The 27,380-nt window shown below is 44.9% G+C and overlaps 3 protein-coding genes across 3 annotated transcripts in view; 2 read left to right on the top strand and 1 right to left on the bottom strand.

The window, feature by feature from the left end:
- Nucleotides 1-9,143, top strand: part of LOC140119753 (uncharacterized) — a 45,951-nt gene extending 36,808 nt beyond the window's left edge. Inside the window, exon 2 of the mRNA XM_072139105.1 lies at nucleotides 7,068-9,143. Coding sequence (XP_071995206.1) covers nucleotides 7,068-8,689 — 1,622 coding nt within the window. The 3' untranslated portion in view covers nucleotides 8,690-9,143. The remainder of the gene's footprint in view (nucleotides 1-7,067) is intronic.
- Nucleotides 1-27,380, top strand: part of LOC140119845 (uncharacterized) — a 403,197-nt gene that overhangs the window by 98,503 nt on the left and 277,314 nt on the right. The window lies entirely within an intron of this gene.
- LOC140116889 (uncharacterized) overlaps nucleotides 1-27,380 on the bottom strand; it is a 448,339-nt gene that overhangs the window by 268,005 nt on the left and 152,954 nt on the right. The window lies entirely within an intron of this gene.

The following is a 27,380-nucleotide window of genomic DNA, read 5'->3' as shown; positions in this document are numbered from 1 at the left end:
GTGAGGAACACTACCCTCATACAGTGAGGAACACTAGCCCCATACAGTGAGGAACACTACCCCCATACAGTGAGGAACACTACCCCCATACAGTGAGGAACACTGCCCCCATACAGTGAGGAACACTACCCCCATACAGTGAGGAACACTACCCCCATACATTGAGGAACACTACCCCCATACAGTGAGGAACACTACCCCCTTATAGTGAGGAACACTACTGCAATACAGAGAGGAACACTACCCCCATACAGTGAGGAACACTACCCCCATACAGTGAGGAACACTACCGCCATACAGTGAGGAACACTACCCCCATACAGTGAGGAACACTACTGCAATACAGAGAGAAACACTACCCCCATATAGTGAGGAACACTACCGCCATACAGTGAGGAACACTACCCCCATGCAGTGAGGAACACTACCCCTATACAGTGAGGAACACTACCTCCATACAGTGAGGAACACTACCGCCATACAGTGAGGAACACTACCCCCATACAGTGAGGAACACTACCCCCATACAGTGAGGAACACTACCCCCATACAGTGAGGAACACTACCGCCATACAGTGAGAAACACTACCCCCATACAGTGAGGAACACTACCCCCATACATTGAGGAACACTACCGCCATACAGTGAGGAACACTACCCCTATACAGTGAGGAACACTACCGCCATATAGCGAGGAACACTACCCCTATACTGTGAGGAACACTACCCCCATACAGTGAGGAACACTACCGCCATACAGTGAGGGACACTACCCCCATACAGTGAGGAACACTACCCCTATACAGTGAGGAACACTACCGCCATACAGTGAGGAACACTACCCCTATACAGTGAGGAACACTACCGCGATATAGCGAGGAACACTACCCCTATACTGTGAGGAACACTACCCCCATACAGTGAGGAACACTACCGCCATACAGTGAGGAACACTACCTACATACAGTGAGGGACACTACCCCCATACAGTGAGGAACACTACCCCTATACAGTGAGGAACACTACCGCCATACAGTGAGGAACACTACCGCCATACAGTGAGGAACACTACCTCCATACAGTGAGGAACACTACCGCCATACAGTGAGGGACACTACCCCCATACAGTGAGGAACACTACCGCCATACAGTGAGGAACACTACCCCCATACAGTGAGGAACACTACCGCCATACAGTGAGGGACACTACCCCCATACAGTGAGGAACACTACCTCCATACAGTGAGGAACACTACCGCCATACAGTGAGGAACACTACCGCCATACAGTGAGGGACACTACCCCCATACAGTGAGGAACACTACCGCCATACAGTGAGGAACACTACCCACATACAGTGAGGAACACTACCCCCATACAGTGAGGAACACTACCCCCATACAGTGAGGAACACTAGCCCCATACAGTGAGGAACACTACCCCCATACAGTGAGGAACACTACCTCCATACAGTGAGGAACACTACCCCCATACAGTGAGGAACACTACCGCCATACAGTGAGGAACACTACCCCCATACAGTGAGGAACACTGCCCCCATACAGTGAGGAACACTACCCCCATACAGTGAGGAACACTACCCCCATACAGTGAGGAACACTACCGCCATACAGTGAGGAACACTACCACCATACAGTGAGGAACACTACCACCATACAGTGAGGAACACTACCCCCATACAGTGAGGAACACTACCCCCATACAATGAGGAACACTACCCCCATACAGTGAGGAACACTACCTAAATACAGTGAGGGACACCACCTCCATACAGTGAGGAACACTACCACCATACAGTGAGGAACACTACCCCCATACAGTGAGGAACACTACCCCCATACAGTGAAGAACACTACCCCCATACAGTGAGGAACACTACCGCCATACAGTGAGGAACACTACCCCCATACAGTGAGGAACACTGCCCCCATACAGTGAGGAACACTACCCCCATACAGTGAGGAACACTACCCCCATACAGTGAGGAACACTACCCCCATACAGTGAGGAACACTACCCCCATACAGTGAGGAACACTACCACCATACAGTGAGGAACACTGCCCCCATACAGTGAGGAACACTACCCCCATACAGTGAGGAACACTACCACCATACAGTGAGGAACACTACCCCCATACAGTGCTGCACTACCGCCATACAGTGAGGAACACTACCCCCATACAGTGAGGAACACTACCCCCATACAGTGCTGCACTACCGCCATACAGTGAGGAACACTACCCCCATACAGTGAGGAACACTACCCCCATACAGTGAGGAACACTACCGCCATACAGTGAGGGACACTGCCCCCATACAGTGAGGAACACTACCCCTATACAGTGAGGAACACTACCCCCATACAGTGAGGAACACTACCGCCATATAGTGAGGAACACTACCGTCATACAGTGAGGAACACTACCGCCATACAGTGAGGAACACTGCCCCCATACAGTGAGGAACACTACCACCATACAGTGAGGGACACTACCCCCATACAGTGAGGAACACTACCCCCATACAGTGAGGAACACTACCCCCATACAGTGAGGAACACTACCCCCATACAGTGAGGAACACTACCCCCATACAGTGCTGCACTACCGCCATACAGTGAGGAACACTACCGCCATACAGTGAGGAACACTACCGCCATACAGTGAGGAACACTACCGCCATACAGTGAGGAACACTACCCCTATACAGTGAGGAACACTACCGCCATACAGTAAGGAACACTACCGCCATACAGTGAGGGACACTGCCCCCATACAGTGAGGAACACTACCCCCATACAGTGAGGAACACTACCCCCATACAGTGAGGAACACTACCCCCATACAGTGAGGAACACTACAGCCATACAGTGAGGAACACTACCCCCATAAAGTGAGGAACACTACCGCCATACAGTGAGGAACACTACCTCCATACAGTGAGGAACACTACCCCCATCCAGTGAGGAACACTACCCCCATACGGTGAGGAACACTACCCCCATGCAGTGAGGAACACTAGCCCCATACAGTGAGGGACACTACCGCCATACAGTGAAGAATGCTACCGCTATACAGTGAGGGACACTACCGCCATACAGTGAGGGACACTACCGCCATACAGTGAGGAACACTGCCGCTATACAGTGAGGAACACTACCTCCATACAGTGAGGAACACTACCCCCATACAGTGAGGAACACTACTGCCATACAGTGAGGGACACTACCGCCATACAGTGAGGAACACTGCCGCTATACAGTGAGGAACACTACCTCCATACAGTGAGGGACACTACCGCCATACAGTGAGGAACACTACCCCCATACAGTGAGGAACACTACCTCCATACAGTGAGGGACACTACTGCCATACAGTGAGGAACACTACCCCCATACAGTGAGGAACACTACCGCCATACAGTGAGGAACACTACCGCCATACAGTGAGGGACACTACCGCCATACAGTGAGGAATACTACCTCCATACAGTGAGGAACACTACCTCCATACAGTGAGGAACACTACCCCCATACAGTGAGGGACACTACTGCCATACAGTGAGGAACACTACCCCCATACAGTGAGGGACACTACCGCCATTCTGTGAGGAACACTGCCGCTATACAGTGATGAACACTACCTCCATACAGTGAGAGACACTACCGCCATACAGTGAGGAATGCTACCGCTATACAGAGAGGGACACTACCGCCATACAGTGAGGAATGCTACCGCTATACAGTGAGGAACACTATCGCCATACAGTGAGGAACACTACCTCCATACAGTGAGGAACACTACCACCATACAGTGAGGGACACTACCCCCATACAGTGAGGAACACTACCGCCATACAGTGAGGAACACTACCGCCATACAGTGAGGAACACTCCCCCATACAGTGAGGAACACTAGCCCCATACAGTGAGGAACACTACCCACATACAGTGAGGAACACTAGCCCCATACAGTGAGGAACACTACTCCCATACAGTGAGGAACACTAGCCCCATACAGTGAGGAACACTATCCCCATACAGTGAGGAACACTACCCCCATACAGTGAGGAACACTACCCCCATACAGTGAGGAACACTACCCCCATACAGTGAGGAACACTACCCCCATACAGTGAGGAACACTACCGCCATACAGTGAGGAACACTACCGCCATACAGTGAGGAACACTAGCCCCATACAGTGAGGAACACTACCGCCATACAGTGAGGAACACTCCCCCATACAGTGAGGAACACTACCCCCACACAGTGAGGAACACTGCCCCCATACAGTGAGGAACACTACCCCCATACAGTGAGGAACACTACCGCCATACAGTGAGGAACACTACTCCCATACAGTGAGGAACACTACCGCCATACAGTGAGGAACACTACCGCTATACAGTGAGGAACACTACCGCCATACAGTGAGGAACACTAGCCCCATACAGTGAGGAACACTACCGCCATACAGTGAGGAACACTACTCCCATACAGTGAGGAACACTGCCGCTATACAGTGAGGAACACTACCCCCATACAGTGAGGAACACTACCCCCATACAGTGAGGAACACTACCCCCATACAGTGAGGAACACTACCCCCATACAGTGAGGAACACTACCTCCATACAGCGAGGGACACTACCCCCATACAGTGAGGTATACTACCCCCATACAGTGAGGAGCACTACCCCCATACAGTGAGGAACACTACCCCCATACAGAGAGGAACACTACCGCCATACAGTGAGGAACACTACCTCCATACAGTGCGGAACACTACCCCCATACAGTGAAGAACACTACCTCCATACAGTGAGGAACACTACCCCCATACAGTGAGGAACACTACCCACATACAGTGAGGAACACTACCCCCATACAGTGAGGAACACTACCGCCATACAGTGAGGAACACTACCGCCATACAGTGAGGAACACTACCCCCATACAGTGAGGAACACTACCCCCATACAGTGAGGAACACTACCGCCATACAGTGAGGAACACTACCCCCATACAGTGAGGAACACTACCCCCATACAGTGAGGAACACTACCGCCATACAGTGAGGAACACTACCCCCATACAGTGAGGGACACTGCTCCCATACAGTGAGGAACACTACCTCCATACAGTGAGGAACACTACCGCCATACAGTGAGGAATACTACCGCCATACAGTGAGGAACACTACCGCCATACAGTGAGGAACACTACCGCCATACAGTGAGGAACACTACCCCCATACAGTGAGGAACACTACCTCCATACAGTGAGGAACACTACCCCCATGCAGTGAGGAACACTACCCCTATACAGTGAGGAACACTACCCCCATACAGTGAGGAGCACTACCCCCATACAGTGAGGAACACTACCCCCATACAGTGAGAAACACTACCGCCATACAGTGAGGAACACTACCCCCATGCAGTGAGGAACACTACCCCTATACAGTGAGGAACACTACCCCCATACAGTGAGGAGCACTACCCCCATACAGTGAGGAACACTACCCCCATACAGTGAGGAACACTACCGCCATACAGTGAGGAACACTACCCCCATACAGTGAGGAACACTACCGCCATACAGTGAGGAACACTACCCCCATACAGTGAGGAACACTACCGCCACACAGTGAGGAATGCTACCGCTATACAAAGAATACTTATTACCTCCATACTGTCATTAATCTTACACCTATACAGTGACAGTAGTCCTGAGCGAGGGGGGGTATGATGCTCTAGCTGCTCAAGGACCAAATAAACTCAAATAGCAGGGACAATTTTGGGGGTTGTAATTTGGCTGGGTTGTGTAGAGCAAAGTTACAGCTCCTGATTTATCGGCAGATCTGCCATGCGTCGCACAACGAACAGCAACAAGAGATCCGGCCAAGGGCAGCATGTTTGTGGGCATGAATAGCTGTCATTGGGGGAATTTGGGACACTTAATAGTGAGGACATATAGTTGGTTTAGTGTCCCAAAGTCACCTCAAGGTAGTTTTAAGAGTTTACAACTTTGAACACTCAGGTCTGAACTGCTGCCTGTGAAAAACACAGACAGCAGCTCCTTCCCTCCTACTGAGTGACTTATCTGTACTCGGTGCACTCCGGCCGTTCTGCCTCACTATCCTCCGCCTGGGCCAAGCCCGGCCGCCATAGACAACTATGGGGGCGTAAATTTGCACCCGTATGTACGCCCCCATCAGTGGCATAACAAGACCCCAATTGGCCCCAGTGCGAACTTAAAAACGGGGCCTCCCATATACCTAAACCCTCGGTGCCAGCCCCATACTGCATGTTATTCTTCAGAATACACATATTTCATATATACTTTGCACAGACATAAGCACATACACTACAAATGCACAAAACACAGGGGAGTAACCAGCAGAGGCTGGGCCCCATAGCAGACCTTTGAATGGAGCCCCCTTCCCCAGTGGCGTAACTAGAAGCTTATGGGCCCCAGTGCAAAGTCTGTGTCTGACTATAATGTATGGTTTATAGTAATAGTCTTCTCATATGGGAAAGTGACACCATAAGGGCCCCCTAAACCTCTTGGGCTCTGGTGCGACCGCAACCTCTGCACCCCCTCAAGTTACGCCCTTGGCCCCCATACATTAGTGTGAATGGACCTTAACTCTGATGCCCCTCCCATCTATCCTCAGCTCTGCTGCCCGGCTAATCCATCAGTCTCCTCGCTTCTCCTCTCCCTCTCCTCTCTGCCAGTCTAATACTGAATAAAAGCCAATACAAAAAGTCTACAAATTATAAATGCGTCTCTCCGCAGACCCTACAAGTGATGATTATTATATGTGATGACTTGTTATTTCTGCCGGCACCATACTGCAGCCTTTATAGCCCGGCTTGTAGTATCATCTCTCCCCGAGGTTTCATGACTTCTGTCTGATTGGATTTTAAACTAATTACATGGCAGCGTATTGTAATATTAATTACTATAAATGATGTCACTTTACTTCTGCTCGTAACTGGGAAAATAAATAAGTTTAATTTCTTGGTTATATTTTCCAGGCGTTAAAAGTACAAGAGGTTCCCATGGACGTCCCCCCTCATCTCCTTGTGGTGAAGTACAAGATAATCAGTCACATCTTTCCACAGAGGAGGAAAATCATGGAGATAAGAGGAAGTTTTCATGTCCCAAATGTGAGAAGTCTTTTAGTCAAGAATCAAATCTTCTCATTCATCTTCAAAGTCACCGAGAGGGAAAGGTTTTTTCATGTTCAAAATGTGAGAAAATCTTTACCCAGAAATCAAGTCTTGATCGACATGTGAAAACTCACACTGGAGAAAAATCATATTCATGTACTGAATGTGGGAAATGTTTTACTAAGAAATCACATCTTGTTAGACATGAGAGAATCCACACAGGAGAGAAGTCATTTTCATGTTTTGAATGTGGGAAATTGTTTAGTCAGAAATCAAATCTTTTTATACATCAAAGAAGTCACACAGGAGAGAAACTGTTTTCATGCTCTGAAAGTGGAGAATATTTTGGTAAAAAATCTAAACTTATTGCAAATCAGCGAATTCACACGGGAGAGAAACCATTTTTATGCACTGAATGTGGGAAATGTTTTGGTCATAAACATAGTCTTCAATCCCATCTCAGAACTCACACAGGGGAGAAGCCCTTTTCATGTACTGAATGTGGGAAATGTTTTTCTGAAAAAACAAATCTTGTTCAACACCAGAGAATTCACACAGGGGAGAAGCCGTTCTCATGTACTGAATGTGGGAAAAGTTTTACTCAAAAAACAGAGCTTGTTAAACACCTGAGAACTCACACAGGGGAGAAGCCATTTTCATGTCCAGAATGTGGGAAATGTTTTAGTTCAAAATCATATTTTGTTCAGCATCAGAGAAGTCACACAGGAGAGAAGCCATTTTCATGTACTGAATGTGGGAAATGTTTTCCTTTGAATTCAGATCTTCTAAGACATCAGAGAATCCACACAGGAGAGAAGCCATTTTCATGTAGTGAATGTGGAAAATGTTTTATTTGGAAATCACAGCTTCTTATGCATCAGAGAAGTCACACAGGGGAGAAGCCATTTTCATGTCCAGAATGTGGGAAATGTTTTGGTTGGAAATCAGATCTTGTTAAACATCAGATAAGTCACACAGGAGAGAAGCCATTTTCATGTACTGAATGTGGGAAATGTTTTAGTTGGAAATCAGATCTTGTTAAACATCAGAGAAGTCACACAGGAGAGAAGCCATTTTCATGTACTGAATGTGGGAAAAGTTTTCCTGTGAATGCAGATCTTCGACGGCATCAGAGAATCCACACAAGAGGGAAGGCATTTTCATGTAATGAATGTGGAAAATGTTTTACTCAGAAATCATATCTTGCTAGACATCAGAGAACTCACACAGGGGAGAAGCCATTTTCATGTTTAGAATGTGGGAAATGTTTTACTGACAAATCTAGCTTTGTTATACATCAGAGAATCCACACAGGAGAGAAGCCATTTTCATGTACTGAATGTGGGAAAAGTTTTAGTTGCAAATCATATCTTTTTATACATCAGAAAATCCACACAGGAGAGAAACCATTTTCATGTACTGAATGTGGGAAATTGTTTATTCAGAAATCACAACTTGTTCAGCACCAGAAAATTCACTCTGGCTAGAAGCCCTTATCATGTACTTAATGTGGGAAATGTTTTGTTTGGAAGCCATGAGCAATGAATAAGGGTAGCGGTTTTACCCGAAACGCGTAGGCGATTTTTTTCGACTTTCTGTGTTGACTCCGTGTGTACCTGTTTTTATGCCAAGATGACAATAAACTTCTGGAATTTTTAAAAAGAACAACAGTGGAGGTTTTGTCTTGGAGCTGGATCATGATTGTTGCTGGAAATCAGTCCTTGTTACACATCAGCGAATTCACAGAGGGGAGAAGCTAACCAGTAATATGGTGCGCACAGGGCCGGCGCTATAGAGGGGACCCTCTTCTTTCAAAACAATTTAGAATTGTGTTTCTAGGTGCCAGGGATCCAGAGATATTCAGGTTTAAAGTGAGAATATCAGGTGTGATTTTTATATATAAAAATATAGAAGGTCTCACCGGTATGGAAGGTGTCCAGGTGGAGGAAAAAAGAGGAAACTTTCTGCGGCGCAACCCCGAGTTATAAAAAGGCTAAAATAGTTTCAGCGGTTCAACCATTTAATATAAAAAAATTTTATATATATATTTTTTGAAAACATAAACAATAAAATCATGAAATATAGACAACGCATTTCGCCCTCTATCCCTTCATTGTCCCTATACATGCCTGTAAACTTAAGCAATGAGGTCCTAAAGCTGTATGCAAATTACCTGTGAAATGTTCAATGAGTCATTATCATATTCAAGCTGTCTGGCGTATTCATGAGTGGGAGACACAGCCACACCCCCAGTGCTTGACTGACAGCCTGTATAGTGGTGTGAGGTATAATGGTGTAATGGCTCCTCCATGTGCTTCCTGGTGCTGGTGCCCCCTGCAGCCTGTGTGTGAGATACCCCTATACACATGACTGACAGCCTGTATAATGATGTGAGGTATAATGGTGTAACGGCTCCTCCATGTGCTTCCTGGTGCTAGTGCTCCCTGCAACCTGTGTGTATAAGATAATCCTATACACATGACTGACAGCCTGTATAATGATGTGACACTCCTGGTGCGGGCGCCCCCTGCAGCCTGTGTGTGTATGAGATACTCCTATACACATGACTGACAGCCTGTATAATGATGTGAGGGATAATGGTGTAACGGCTCCTCCATGTGCTTCCTGGTGCTGGCGGCCCCAGCAGCCTGTGTGTGTATAAGAGAGCTCCAGGCAGCCATGTTATAGCAGAACATGTCCGGTACTTGTGTAGCTGATGTCTCTGTCTCACACATGTGTATTAGGAGGACAGAGCATGTCAGCAGATACAGCACAGACACTATCAATGCTTTACTATTAGAGATGATCGAACATACTCGTCCGAGCTTGATGCTCGTTCAGGCATTAGCGTACTCCCAACTGCTCGTTGCTCGGACTAATATTTTGCCAGCTCGAGAAAATGGCATCTCCCGCCGTTTTCATTTTTGGAGGCCAGAAACAGAGCCAATCATAAGCCAGGAGACTCTGCAGTACACCCAGCATCACGTGGTACACTTACATGTCGATAGCAGTGGTTGGCTGGCCTGATCAGGTGACCCTGGAATATACTAGCCACTGCCCGCGCTGCTCGGATCATTCTCTGTCTGGATGCCGCTAGGGAGAGAGCTGCTGCTGGTCAGGATAGCGTTAGGGTGTTACATTAGATTAGTGATTGTACAAGAACCCAACAGGCCTTCTTAAGGCTACAATAGCGTTATTTTTTTTTTTAATTTGCTTGTGACTGGGCTTGCTGGCACTAGTAGTGCAGCTACAACCATATTGTGACGAATTTTCAGGGAGACTTGCGAACATTATTTTTGGCTCTTAGTGACACACATATCCATTTCAAATAGCTAAGTGGGACAATTTATTGGAGGTTTGATTGAATTAGGCACAGTCTGCCGATTTTTTTTTTTTTTTTTTCAAAAGTGAAAGTGAAAGTCACAGCACAAAATCCTTTTGTGTGCTGTCAGTGGTGCAAATGCTATTTCATCTAGCTTAGTCTGCCTGCTACTGTTTAGCAAGCTAGAAATCCCAATCCACATTCTCTCTGCCGGTGAAGCGTACTGTACGTCACATGTGGCGTAATCAGTTTGCTTTCTGTTTTCTTCTGCATGTTTCGTTCATAAAGAAATAAAAAAAAAACAAAAAAAAGATATAAAAAAAGATATAAAAATGAAAAAACAAACAAAAAAATTTTTTTCTCTTTTCATTTTTTTGGGGGGTGGGAAATCTCCGTCATAGCAATCAAATTTTGTCTACTGTAGTTGAACTGTTGTGCCTGCTTCCGTTTAGCAAGCTAGTCTCCAGAAATCCCAATCCACATTCTCTCTGCCGGTGAAGCGTACTGTACGTCACGTGCGGCGTAATCTAATACGGTCTTTTGTTCACATCAATACCGGGACTATCAAAAAAAATTTACTGTGTTGGTTAGAAACCAGCCATAGCAATCACCTTCTGAGGTTGCTGTCTGATTTCTTCTGCACGTTTTGTTCTCCTATAAATTAAAAAAAAAAAAAAAAAACAAACATAAAAAAAAATTACCAAAAAAAATTTACAGTTTATATTTCTCTTTTGTCTATAAAATAGACTTTTATTTGGAAAATGTTGAACCCGAGAGCTAAGAGTAGAGGACGAGGGCATCCAATTATTGCAGGGGTCAGAGGCCGTGGTCCTGGACGGAGTGAGACACTACCTGCTGATGAGGGAGCAGGGGAACGCCGCAGAGCTACACTCCCTAGCTTCATGTCTCAACTTACTGGGACTCGTGGTAGAGCACTGTTGAGGTCACAACAGTGCGAACAGGTGATGTCGTGAATTGCAGACAATGCTTCAAGTCATTTGTCCACAAGTGTCTTCCACACAGTCCACCCATGTTACCCAAGTGAGCACTCCTCCAGCTCCTCAACCTCCTTCCCCCCAGTCTGCCCCCTCCCAGGAAAATTTGGAATTTGATCCGGCATACTCTGAGGAACTGTCTTCCCAGATTCACAAACCACTTCTCAGGTTGCTGCAGTCTGTGGGTGATGATGACATTGTTGACGTAGTGGAAGAAGTGTGTAGTGAGGTGTCGGACGATGAGGAGACACGGTTGTCAGACAGTGGTGAAGTTGTTGTCAGGGCAGGAAGTCCGAGGGGGGAGCAGACTGAGGGATCGGAGGATGATGAGGTGACAGACCCCAGCTGGGTTGATAGGCTGGGTGAAGACAGTGCTTCTAAGATGGAGGCGAGTCCTATACCAGAACAGGTTACAAGAGGCAGTGGTGGGGGCAGACGGAGAGGCAGGGCCAGATCTGGTGCATCAGCGCCAAATGTTTCACGTAGTAAAGCTCCCGTGGCGAGGGCTAGATGTTCTCAAGTCTGAAGGTTCTTTAAAGAAACAACGGATGACCGACGGACTGTGGTGTGCAACCTGTGCCACACCAGGATCAGCAGGGGTTCCACCACTACCAGTTTAACCACCACCAGTATGCGCAGGCATATGAATGCTAAACACCCCACTCAATGGAACCAAGGCCGTTCACCTCCGGCGTGGCACACCACTGCTCCTTCCCCTGTGTCATTTGCTGCCTCTGCTAGTCAGCCCCCTGCCCAGGACCCCGGCACAAACACCTCCCGCTCGAAAACCATACCTTCGCCTCCACGATCCTCCACAGCATCCACCAATGTCTCCATGCGCAGCGTTCAGCTGTCTATACCCCAGACACTGGAGCGCAAGAGGAAATACAGTTCCACCCACAAGCCCAAGCCAACGTCCACATCTCCAAATTACTGAGCCTGGAGATGCTGCCCTATAGGCTGGTAGAGACCGAGGCCTTTCGCAACCTCATGGCGACGGCCGGCCATCGGTATTCGGCCACCAGCCGCCACTACTTTTCCTGTGCCATGTGCCGTCCCAGCCCTGCACCAGCACATGTCAGACAACATCATCCGTGCCCTGACCAACGCCGTTTCTGACAAGGTCCACCTAACCACAGACATGTGGACGAGTGCTGCAAGACAGGGCCACTATATATCGCTGACGGCACATTGGGTTAACTTGTTGGAAGCTGGGACCGAGTCTGACCCTGCGGCTGGTCATATACTGCCGAGGATTGCGGGGCCTACCTCACGGTCTCTCAGGCCTACTATGTCTCCTCCTCCTCCCACATCTCCTCCTCCGAATTACCATCCTTGGGCATGGCGCCATCAGTTGGTAGATCTAGGCGATAAAAGGCACACCGCCCAAGAGCTATTACAGGGCATGACGGCGCAGACCGATCTGTGGCTGGCACTGCTGAACTTGAAGCCATGCATGGTTGTGTGTGACAACGGCCGTAACCTGCCTGGCCCATGTGTTCAATCTGATAGTTGAGCAGTTCCTCAAGAAATACCCCAATCTGTCTGATTTGCTCATGAAAGTGCGCCGCATCTGTGCACATTTCAGAAAGTCGACCACAGATGCTGCCACTCTCAGGGAAGCGCAGCGACGCCTCCAACTGCCCGCTCACCGACTGTTGTGCGACGTGCCTACGAGGTGGAATTCAACATTATCCATAGTTTACCAGCAGCGCAGAGCGATTGTAGACTGCCAGATGTCAACTTCCACCAGAACTGGTAGTCAGGTCAGTCAGCTTCCTCAAGTCTACAATGACGAGTGGACGTGGATGTCTGATATTTGTCAGGTGCTGAGTAACTTTGAGGAGTCAACACAGATGGTCAGTGGCGATGCCACCATCATCAGCCTCACCATCCTGCTGCTTGGCCTGATGAAAAACTCTCTGGTGAGCATGAAGTCGGAAGCTTTGCGCTCGTCACAAGAGACGGGGGAAGAAGATTCCATTGTTGATAGCAGAGCACCCTCCGGACTGTTTCTCAGTGCATATCGGAGGAGGTGGAGGAAGATGAGGAGGAGAATGTCGGAAAGATAGAAGAGGGGACAATTGCTCAGTCCTTATTAACTGTTCAGCGTGTATGGGCAGAAGAAGAGGAGTTGGAGGAGGAAATGGACTAGGCTGCCTATCCCGTGACCCTCGCGTTCAAAGAATTTATTCCAGCACCGATTACTGGGTATTCACTCTCCTGGACCCACGGTACAAGCAAAATCTTTCCACTCTCATCCCTGTAGAGGAAAGGAGTGTGAGAATGCATGAATACCAGCAGGCCCTGGTGCACAAGCTGAAACAGTATTTCCCTTCTGACAAGTAGCGAGGGAGAGTAGGCGAGCAGGCAGCTTGTCCAGCACTGGCAGGGGTACGCTTTACAAGGCCTTTGCCAGTTTTATATCACCCCAGCAAGACACTGTCACCTGTCCCCAGTCTCGGCAGAGTAGGGCTGATCTTTACAGAAAGATGGTGAGGGAGTACGTAGCTGACCATACCATTGTCCTAAATGATTACACAGCTCCCTACAACTACTGGGTTTCAAAGCTGGACATGTGGCCCAAACTGGCGCTGTACGCCTTGGAGGTTCTTGCCTGCCCTGCCGCTAGCGTGTTATCAGAGCGGGTTTTCAGTGCAGCTGGTGGCATCATCACCGATAAGCGTACACGCCTGTCGACTGACAGCACTGACAGGCTGACGCTTATCAAGATGAATAAAGCCTGGATTTCTCAGGATTTCCATTCTCCACCAGGTGAAAGAAGCTCAACCTGAATAATTCCCACGTATGCACTCTTCCTCCTCATTCTCCTCCTCTTTGTACACTGAAGCAGAGGCAACTGGCTATTTTTTGCCAGGGCCAACTGCCTTTAGCTATAGCACTGTATGTATTACATTTTTATGGAGGACCAAATTCACGGTCCTCAGTATTGCAAATGTTTTGGGAGTGCCACATACAGGTACTCTATGTATTTAATTTTTCTGGAGGGTCACCTACCCGGTCCTCTGTTTTAAAAAATTTTTGGGAGTGCCATATACAGGTAGTCTATCTATTTAATTTTTCTGGAGGGCCACCTACCTGGTCCTCTGTTTTGAAAACTTTTTTGGACTGCCACATACAGGCACTATCCAAATTTAATTGTCTCCATAGCAGCCTCCACACGTCGTCTTTATAGCTGCCTCCACACGTCGTCTTTATAGCTGCCTCCACACGTCGTCTCCATAGCTGCCTCCACACGTCGTCTCCATTGCTGCCTCCACACGTCGTCTCCATTGCTGCCTCCACACTGTGTCAGGCTCATTTTTCGGGTGTTTCACCAGATACGTTTTGGAACGTGGTCACTCTGTCGCCGCCATGCTGTGTTATCCACTAAATATACCGTCAACCTTTTGTTCACATAGGAAATCATTTCAGCGCTTCTTGCTCACCTCCTTTTGGTTCCTCTCTGCCGCCATAACCAGGCTAAATACTGATACGTACAGTGCTACACGTTATCCTCGCCAAAAGGAATTTTTTTAATTGGTTTGAAGCCTCAGTCCATTTGGGGCATGCCATTCTCTAGCCTGACGCTGCCTCCGCATGCCAACCCCTATAGTGTCAGGGTCAATTATTGGGTGTTTTAGATGCTATCTCGCCTCACTCGGTCACTCTGTCATCGCCATGCTGTTGCCCATAATTTTGGCATAAGGGTGCAGCCTCAGAGGCATCCATGCATGCTGCCCCTGCTGTTTCCTGTCCATTTCCGTGGTGTTTCCATAATTTTCTGAGGTTTCCAGGTTTTTGGCCAAGCTTCCCTGTGCAGAGCCTTGGTCCCCTTGAAAAATGCTCAAGTCTCCAATTGACTTCAATGGGGTTCATTATTCGAGACGAGCACTCGAGCATCGGGAAAAGTTCGACTCCAATAACAAGCACTCGAGTATTTTAGTGCTCGCTCATCTCTATTTACAATACATTACACACAGACATGAGCGGGGGGAGGAGAGGGGAGGGGGAACAGGGGTGACATCACTGCCTCTGACCATGTGACCAGCCTCATTTACATAATAAAGAAAAGATGATTTTACAATGATTAATGTATGAATTGACTAGATAAAGGCTGGGGTGGATCCTTGTGAGCTGCTCCAACAGGTAGAGGTGACAGAAATAGTGACAGAGACCTGATGACAGGTGTCCTTTAATTTCACAGTAAATTCTAAAATAGACAACCAATTGCACATTCGTACATTAACATACAGATTATTTCTTATTAAAAGAAAGACCAAACATAGATGGTCTGTACTTTATCGTGGGCCAGGGTGATCTCTGAAGGTTTAATGCTGTGGAATGCTTGCTGGAGCGCATCCAAAAAAATATGATGGCTCGTATTAGCCAGTGGAACACTTGTGGAGCGCTCCCAGGTACGGAAGCCAAGAGGGGTCAACATGGAAACCATAAATGCGGAGTGCTCGTGTGTGTGTTACAGCTCTTAGACTGCGTTAGATTTATAGGGTCTCATCTACTAAGGGTCCGAATCGCGCATTTCCGTCTGGTTTCCCAAATTTGTATATTTTGCGATGAATTCCACAGGGATTTTGGTGCACGCGATCAAATTTCACGCGACAGAAATCAGGGGCGTGGCCGTTGGACAACCCGACGGATTTGGAAAAAACGTGGAATTTAAAAAGCGATTTGTGTCGCAAGATCAAGCACTTACATCCACCAGGAAGAAGCCGGATTCAGGAACTCGAGCACACGATCTTAGTGAATGTCGGCAGAACCAAATCCTCGTCGGAGAAGGCGCTGCTGGATCTCGACTGGACCGGGTAAGTAAATGAGCCCCATAGAAGAAGAAAGAAGTGGATATCGGGTGGGATACATCTAAGGAACTGAATAAGGTATCAAACATCTATCCATTAGGTAATGTATAAAGGCTTATACTATTGTTTCAGTAATTTCGTTTAGACCTTCCGGACTCAGGGTGTGCAATTTGTACATCCAAAAAGTCTGATATCCGTTAGTTATATTATCATCGATGTGGTCCATAGGGCTTATAATCATTCATTTTTCTGGTGTCATGCAGGGGTTGGGTTGTCCTGCCAACGTACTGTAAGCCGCACGGACATTCTATTAAGTATATGACTTACCTAGTTTGGCAATGTCATTGTATACTTGATTTGAAACATTTCTTGTGTTTTATTTGATTTGATCATAGTGGCGTTGTTATTGATATTGGCACAGCACAGACATAACTTATGACCGCATTTTTTAATTTTTGCTATCCCTTCAGAGGTTGATTCCTTTCCCTCCCGATGTTGTTTTATCTGACTTGGGGCCAGAAGGTTTTTAAGCGTAGAGGCTCTTCTGTATGTGATAATAGGTTTCTTTGGAATGCTAGCTGCTAACAGGTGGTCCTGTTTTAATAGGTGCCAAAGTTTCCTCAAGATATTGGTGATTTCCTTAGTTTTATCATTATTACTGGTAATAAAGTTTAGGTTGTTTTTTAATTTGGTCTGATTACATTTTTTCAGACTACTGGCTTTTGAAAGCGACCTATGACACTGACTCATTTCTAGCACATCTGTCAGGTGATGTACACCTATTCCTTAGGAATCAAGTATGGACTGATGGTAAGCATCTATATGTACCAGAGGCCATGCGCCTGGTACACAAGGGAGTACAGAAAACACAAGAACTGTTATCCCATTACTTCTGGTGGCCCGGCTGTTTAGAAGAGGTGAAAAAATATGTACTCTCTTGTGATACTTGTGCCCGCTACAAACCTTCACATTCCTCACAGATGGGCTTGCTGCAGCCATTGTCCATAGCAGTACGTCCTTGGAGTTTGATCTCAATGGACTTCATAGTACATCTACCTAATTCTAAAGGAAAGACATTAATACTGGTAGTGGTGGACCGACTCACTAAGGCAGTTCATTTCATCCCTTGTACTGGTTTGCCTTCTGCCAAAGAAACGGCTGACTTAATAATCAAGAAAATCAACAAAATCTTTTGCCTTCATGGTGTACCGGATGAAGTTGTCTCGGATTGTGGAGTCCAATTCACGTCTAAATTCTGGCGGAGTTTCTGTACATCGTTACAGGATGATTGGGTAGACTTATTACAACAACTCTCAGAATTCTTCAACAACGCAAACACCATTTTTTGCAAACTTAGGATATCATCCAAGCATTCTCCCCAAAGATCCAATTGCTCCGCTAATTTCAGCAGTTACGGAAAAAAATCACATAATTGCAACAAAATCTAAGGATGTTAAAGGACACATTGGGAGCTGCTCAGGAGCGATATTAGAAAGCGGCAGATAAACATCGGAGAACAGCACCTGAATTCAAAGTAGGGGATCGAGTATGGCTTTCAACTCGGAATATTAAGGTGAAGGTTCCTGCACCCAAACTTGGACAGAAATTTATTGAACCCTATAAAATTTCTAGAATAACTAGTCCTCTTGCAATACGTCTACAACTTCCGGAAAGAATGAAAATTCATCCTGTTTTTCATGTGTCTCTACTTAAAAAGGCTACGGTCGATCCATTTCCTGAACGATCTTCTCCACCTCCAGATGCAGTTGAAGTTGATGGCGGCAACTCAGTGCATTTAGGTATGTAGACATGGTCAAGACAATCTCCTGCAGTTAAAACCGAGCATCAGTATGGGGAAGAAAGGTGATTTGTGGCCTTTGAACGTGGCATGGTTGTTGGTGCCAGAAGGGCTGGTCTGAGTATTTCAGAAACTGCTGATCTACTGGGATTTTCACGCACAACCATCTCTAGGGTTTACAGAGAATGGTCCGAAAAAGAAAAAACATCCAGTGAGCGGCAGTTCTGTGGGCGGAAATGCCTTGTTGATGCCAGAGGTCAGAGGAGAATGGGCAGACTGGTTCGAGCTGATAGAAAGGCAACAGTGACAACCAAGGTAGGAAGAAGAGCATCTCTGAACGCACAGTACGTCGAACTTTGAGGCAGATGGGCTACAGCAGCAGAAGACCACACCAGGTGCCGCTCCTTTCAGCTAAGAACAGGAAACTGAGGCTACAATTTGCACAAGCTCATCGAAATTGGACAGTAGAAGATTGGAAAAAACGTTGCCTGGTCTGATGAGTCACGATTTCTGCTGCGACATTCGGATGGTAGGGTCAGAATTTGGCGTCAACAACATGAAAGCATGGATCCATCCTGCCTTGTATCTTTATTTATATAGCGCCATCATATTACGTAGCGCTTTACAAATCATAGGAAACAAATACAAATATAATATAACATGACAGAGCACAACATTTGTATGGAACAACAGGAGTGAGGTCCCTGCTCGCCAGAGCTTAGGGTTTATGAACGGTTCGGGCTGGTGGTGGTGGTGTCATGGTGTGGGGAATATTTTCTTGGCACTCTTTGGGCCCCTTGGTACAACGCCACAGCCTACCTGAGTATTGTTGCTGACCATGTCCATCCCTTTATGAGCACAATGTACCCTGTAACATCTGATGGCTACTTTCAGCAGGATAATGCGCCATGTCATAAAGCTGGAATCATCTCAGACTGGTTTCTTGAACATGACAATGAGGTCACTGGACACAAATGGCCTCCACAGTCACCAGATCTCAATCCAATAGAGCATCTTTGGGATGTGGTGGAACAGGAGATTCGCATCATGGATGTGCAGCCGACAAATCTGCGGGAACTGTGTGATGCCATCATGTCAATATGGACCAAAATCTCTGAGGAGCTTCCAGCACCTTGTTGTATCTATGCCACGAAGAATTGAGGCAGTTCTGAAGACAAAAGGGGGTCCAACCCGTTACTAGCATGGTGAACCTAATAAAGTGGCCGGTGAGTGTATACATCCCACACCCAGGGCCGCATCTGCCATGAGGCGAGAAGAAAATCTCGCCTCAGGCGGCAGATTGCGGGTCCCTGTACAGGGCGGCGAAATTCGCCGTTCTAAAGTGGGCGATTCGGGCGTCCATTAACGCCCGAATCGCCCACCAGCTAAATAAATCGCGCCTGTCTCTTTAAGATTTATATGCAAAGCGACGTCATATACTGGGGGTGCTGTTTACATTACATGTGGCCATAATTGTTTTCTACTGTGGGGGGGGGGTTGATATATTATATGTGGCCATAATTGTTTTATACTGTGGGGGTGTATATGTTATATGGGGCCAGAATTGTTTTATACTAGGGGGATGCAGTATATACTATATGGGGTCAGAGTCATTTATACTGGGGTGGTGGGTGCTCTATATATTATATGGGCCAGAATAATTTTACACTGGGGGGGCTGTATATATTATACGAGGCCAGATTCTTCTTTTCCTGGGGGTGTTATATATTTATATGGGGCCAGATTTCAGCTGGGGGGTAAACAGTATATTACTAAGCTGGGGGCTGTATATGGGATATAGTATATTACTAAGCTGGGGGATGTATATGGGATACAGTATATTACTAAGCTGGGGGGCTGTATATGGGATACAGTATATTACTAAGCTGTGGGATGTATATGGGATACAGTATATTACTAAGCTGGGGGGCTGTATATGGGATACAGTATATTACTAAGCTGGGGGGATGTATATGGGATACAGTATATTACTAAGCTGGGGGGCTGCATATGGGATACAGTATATTACTAAGCTGGGGGGCTGTATATGGGGTACAGTATATTACTAAGCTGGGGGCTGTATATGGGATACAGTATATTACTAAGCTGGGGGGATGTATATGGGATACGGTATATTACTAAGCTGGGGGGATGTATATGGGGTACAGTATATTACTAAGCTGGGGGGCAGTATATGGGATACAGTATATTACTAAGCTGGGGGGCTGTATATGGGATACAGTATATTACTAAGCTGGGGGGCTGTATATGGGATACAGTATATTACTAAGCTGGGGGGATCTATATGGGATACGGTATATTACTAAGCTGGGGGTGCTGTATATGGGATACAGTATATTACTAAGCTGGAAGGATGTATATGGGATACAGTATATTACTAAGCTGGGGGGCTGTATATGGGGTACAGTATATTACTAAGCTGGGGGGGCTGTATATGGGATACAGTATATTACTAAGCTGGGGGGCTGTATATGGGATACAGTATATTACTAAGCTGGTGGGCTGTTTATGGGATACAGTATATTACTAAGCTGGGGGGCTGTATATGGGATACAGTATATTACTAAGCTGGGGGGCTGTATATGGGATACATTATATTACTAAGCGGGGGGGGGATGTATATGGGATACATTATATTACTAAGCGGGGGGGATGTATATGGGATACAGTATATTACTAAGCTGGGGGGATGTATATGGGATACAGTATATTACTAGGCTGGGGGGGCTGTATATGGGATACAGTATATTACTAAGCTGGGAGGGCTGTATATGGGATACAGTATATTACTAAGCTGGGGGGGATGTATATGGGATACAGTATATTACTAAGCTGGGGGGCTGTATATGGGATACAGTATATTACTAAGCTGGGGGGCTGTATATGGGGTACAGTATATTACTAAGCTGGGGGGCTGTATATGGGGTACAGTATATTACTAAGCTGGGGGGCTGTATATGGGGTACAGTATATTACTAAGCTGGGGGGCTGTATATGGGATACAGTATATTACTAAGCTGGGGGGATGTATATAAGATACGGTATATTACTAAGCTGGTGGGCTGTATATGGGATACAGTATATTACTAAGCTGGGGGGCTGTATATGGGATACAGTATATTACTAAGCTGGGGGGCTGTATATGGGATACAGTATATTACTAAGCTGGGGGGATGTATATGGGATACAGTATATTACTAAGCTGGGGGGCTGTATATGGGATACAGTATATTACTAAGCTGGGGGATGTATATGGGATACAGTATATTACTAAGCTGGGGGGCTGTATATGGGGTACAGTATATTACTAAGCTGGGGGGGCTGTATATGGGATACAGTATATTACTAAGCTGGGGGGCTGTATATGGGATACAGTATATTACTAAGCTGGTGGGCTGTTTATGGGATACAGTATATTACTAAGCTGGGGGATGTATATGGGGTACAGTATATTACTAAGCTGGTGGGCTGTTTATGGGATACAGTATATTACTAAGCTGGGGGGATGTATATGGGATACAGTATATTACTAAGCTGGGGGGCTGTATATGGGATACAGTGTATTACTAAGCTGGGGGGCTGTATATGGGATACATTATATTACTAAGCGGGGGGGGGGATGTATATGGGATACATTATATTACTAAGCGGGGGGGATGTATATGGGATACAGTATATTACTAAGCTGGGGGGATGTATATGGGATACAGTATATTACTAGGCTGGGGGGGCTGTATATGGGATACAGTATATTACTAAGCTGGGAGGGCTGTATATGGGATACAGTATATTACTAAGCTGGGGGGGATGTATATGGGATACAGTATATTACTAAGCTGGGGGGCTGTATATGGGATACAGTATATTACTAAGCTGGGGGGCTGTATATGGGGTACAGTATATTACTAAGCTGGGGGGCTGTATATGGGGTACAGTATATTACTAAGCTGGGGGGCTGTATATGGGGTACAGTATATTACTAAGCTGGGGGGCTGTATATGGGATACAGTATATTACTAAGCTGGGGGGATGTATATAAGATACGGTATATTACTAAGCTGGTGGGCTGTATATGGGATACAGTATATTACTAAGCTGGGGGGCTGTATATGGGATACAGTATATTACTAAGCTGGGGGGCTGTATATGGGATACAGTATATTACTAAGCTGGGGGGATGTATATGGGATACAGTATATTACTAAGCTGGGGGGATGTATATGGGATACAGTATATTACTAAGCTGGGAGGCTGTGCATGGGATACAGTATATTACTAAGCTGGGGGGCTGTATATGGGGTACAGTATATTACTAAGCTGGGGGGCTGTATATGGGATACAGTATATTACTAAGCTGGGAGGATGTATATGGGATACAGTATATTACTAAGCTGGGGGCTGTATATGGGATACAGTATATTACTAAGCTGGGGGGATGTATATGGGATACAGTATATTACTAAGCTGGGGGTATGTATATGGGATACAGTATATTACTAAGCTGGGGGTATGTATATGGGATACAGTATATTACTAAGCTGGGGGGGCTGTATATGGGATACATTATATTACTAAGCTGGGGGTATGTATATGGGATACAGTATATTACTAAGCTGGGGGGTGTATATGGGATACAGTATATTACTAAGCTGGGAGGCTGTATATGGGATACAGTATATTACTAAGCTGGGGGGCTGTATATGGGATACAGTATATTACTAAGCCGGGGGGCTGTATATGGGATACAGTATATTACTAAGCTGGGGGGGCTGTATATGGGATACAGTATATTACTAAGCTGGGGGGATGTATATGGGATACAGTATATTACTAAGCTGGGGGGCAGTATATATGATATAGTATATTACTAAGCTGGGAGGCTGTATATGGGATACAGTACATTACTAAGCTGGGGGAGCTGTATATGGGATACAGTATATTACTAAGCTGGGGGGCTGTATATGGGATACAGTATATTACTAACCTGGGGGGCTGTATATGGGATACAGTATATTGCTGGGGGATGTAGCTGGGAGGATGTATATGGGATATAGTATATTACTAAGCTGGGGGGCTGTATATGGGATACAGTATATTACTAAGCTGGGGGGATGTATATATGATATAGTATATTACTAAGCTGGGGCTGTATATGGGATACAGTATATCACTAAGCTGGGGTGCTGTATATGGGATACAGTATATTACTAAGCTGGGGGGCTGTATATATGATATAGTATATTACTAAGCTGGGGGGCTGTATATGGGGTACAGTATATTACTAAGCTGGGGGGCTGTGTAAGGGATACAGTATATTACTAAGCTGGGGGGCTGTATATATGATATAGTATATCACTAAGCTGGGGGGATGTATATGGGATACAGTATATTACTAAGCTGGGGGGCTGTATATGGGATACAGTATATTACTAAGCTGGGGGGCTGTGTAAGGGATACAGTATATTACTAAGCTGGGGGGCTGTATTTAGGGTACAGTATATTACTGAGCAGGGGAACTGTATATGGGATACAGTATATTACTAAGCTGGGGGGCTGTATATGGGATACAGTATATTACTAAGCTGGGAGGATGTATATGGGATACAGTATATTACTAAGCTGGGAGGATGTATATGGGATACAGTATATTACTAAGCTGGGAGGATGTATATGGGATACAGTATATTACTAAGCTGGGGGCTGTATATGGGATATAGTATATTACTAAGCTGGGAGGGCTGTATATGGGATACAGTATATTACTAAGCTGGGAGGATGTATATGGGATACAGTATATTACTAAGCTGGGAGGATGTATATGGGATATAGTATATTACTAAGCTGGGGGGATGTATATGGGATACAGTATATTACTAAGCTGGGGGCTGTATATGGGATACAGTATATTACTAAGCTGGGGGATGTATATGGGATACAGTATATTACTTAGCTGGGGGGCTGTATATAGGATACAGTATATTACTAAGCTGGGGGGGATGTATATGGGATACAGTATATTACTAAGCTGGGGGGCTGTATATGGGGTACAGTATATTAATAAGCTGGAGGGCTGTATATCGGGTACAGTATATTACTAAGCTGGAGGGGCTGTATATGGGATACAGTATATTACTAAGCTGGGAGGGCTGTATATGGGGTACAGTATATTAATAAGCTGGGGGCTGTATATGGGATACAGTATATTACTAAGCTGGGGGGATGTATATGGGATACAGTATATTACTAAGCTGGAGGGCTGTATATCGGGTACAGTATATTACTAAGCTGGGGGGCTGTATATGGGATACAGTATATTACTCAGCGGGGGAACTGTATATGCGATACTGTATATTACTAAGCTGGGGGGGCAGTATATTAGGGGATGCTATATATTTACATTAATCAGGGTAGCACTGAATATAAAATCACATGTAATATAATAACATGGTGGGATTTATATATATTAGTTATAGGATACAATAGATTACTTTGCATCATTTAAACCAAATGTTGGGGGGTCTGTATTAATAAATTGGGGGTGTTGTATATTGATTGGTGCTGTACACGCTATAATTCCAGTAGAATATATATATAAATAATGAAGGGATGTGTTATATGTGGGGAGAGTGCGGTCACTTGTGTTGTGAGGGGTATATACAGTAATATTTACAAACTAGATTCCCCATATCCAGGCACATGTTGTGTGTTTAAAACGTAGCTTTTACATTAGGGGTATATACTTCATACTGTAAGTGACTGTGGTATTTTTAGGGACGCCGGGTGGAGATGCTGCACGGAGCTGAAGATATCTGGTAGTGAATTCAGCAGTGATACGTCATGGATTGGAGAATTCGGAATAAAGTCCTCCTGATGGAAGAGATTGTCATCTATAAGGTACTAGATACCACTAATGACTCCCAGGGAGCGGGGGGGGGGGGGCAGCATTTTTATATTCACCTCAGGCAGCAAATATGCTAGAGTCGGCCCTGCCCATACCTATACTGTATACAGAGACATATATATACAGCTACATACATAGTCATATATACACCCCACACCTATACTGTATACAGAGACATATATATACAGCTACATACATAGTCATATATACACCCCACACCTATACTGTATACAGAGACATATATATACACCCCACACCTATACTGTATACAGAGACATATATATACAGCTACATACATAGTCATATATACATCCCACACCTATACTGTATACAGAGACATATATATATAGCTACATACATAGTCATATATACACCCCACACCTATACTGTATACAGAGACATATATATACACCCCACACCTATACTGTATACAGAGACATATATATACAGCTACATACATAGTCATATATACACCCCATACCTATACTGTATACAGAGACATATATATACAGCTACATACAGTCATATATACACCCCACACCTATACTGTATACAGAGACATATATATACAGCTACATACATAGTCATATATACACCCCATACCTATACTGTATACAGAGACATATATATACAGCTACATACAGTCATATATACATCCCACACCTATAATGTATACAGAGACATATGTATATACAGCTACATACATAGTCATATATACATCCCACACCTATACTGTATACAGAGACCTATATATACAGCTACATACAGTCATATATACACCCCACACCTATACTGTATACAGAGACATATATACAGCTACATACATAGTCATATATACTCCCCACACCTATACTGTATACCGAGACATATATATACAGCTACATACATAGTCATATATACACCCCACACCTATACTGTATACAGAGACATATATATACAGCTACTTACATAGTCATATATACACCCCACACCTATACTGTATACAGAGACGTATATATACAGCTACATACATAGTCATATATACATCCCACACCTATACTGAATACAGAGACATATACATACAGCTACATACATAGTCATATATACACCCCACACCTATACTGTATACAGAGACATATATACAGCTACATACATAGTCATATATACTCCCCACACCTATACTGTATACAGAGACATATATATATATATACAGTTACATACATAGTCATATATACACCCCACACCTATACTGTATACCGAGACATATATATATACAGCTACATACATAGTCATATATACACCCCACACCTATACTGTATACAGAGACATATATATACAGCTACATACATAGTCATATATACACCCCACACCTATACTGTATACAGAGACGTATATATACAGCTACATACATAGTCATATATACACACCACACCTATACTGTATACAGAGACATATATATACAGCTACATACATAGTCATATATACACCCCACACCTATACTGTATACAGAGACATATATATACAGCTACATACATAGTCATATATACACCCCACACCTATACTGTATACAGAGACGTATATATACAGCTACATACATAGTCATATATACACACCACACCTATACTGTATACAGAGACATATATATATACAGCTACATACATAGTCATATATACACCCCACACCTATACTGTATACAGAGACATATATATACAGCTACATACATAGTCATATATACATCCCACACCTATACTGTATACAGAGACATATATATACAGCTACATACATAGTCATATATACACACCACACCTATACTGTATACAGAGACATATATATACAGCTACATACATAGTCATATATACACCCCACACCTATACTGTATACAGAGACATATATATACAGCTACATACATAGTCATATATACACACCACACCTATACTGTATACAGAGACATATATATATATATAGCTACATACATAGTCATATATACACCCCACACCTATACTGTATACAGAGACATATATATACAGCTACATACATAGTCATATATACATCCCACGCCTATACTGTATACCGAGACATATATATATATACAGCTACATACATAGTCATATATACATCCCACACCTATACTGTATACAGAGACATATATATACAGCTACATACATAGTCATATATACACACCACACCTATACTGTATACAGAGACATATATATACAGCTACATACATAGTCATATATACATCCCACACCTATACTGTATACAGAGACATATATATACAGCTACATACATAGTCATATATACATCCCACACCTATACTGTATACAGACATATATATATATATATAT

The sequence above is a fragment of the Engystomops pustulosus genome, chromosome 2 (genome assembly GCF_040894005.1).
Source record: "Engystomops pustulosus chromosome 2, aEngPut4.maternal, whole genome shotgun sequence".
In the NCBI taxonomy this organism is placed as follows: domain Eukaryota; kingdom Metazoa; phylum Chordata; class Amphibia; order Anura; family Leptodactylidae; genus Engystomops; species Engystomops pustulosus.
The sequence above is the reverse complement of the archived record's forward strand: the minus strand, read 5'-3'. Positions and strand labels throughout refer to the sequence as shown.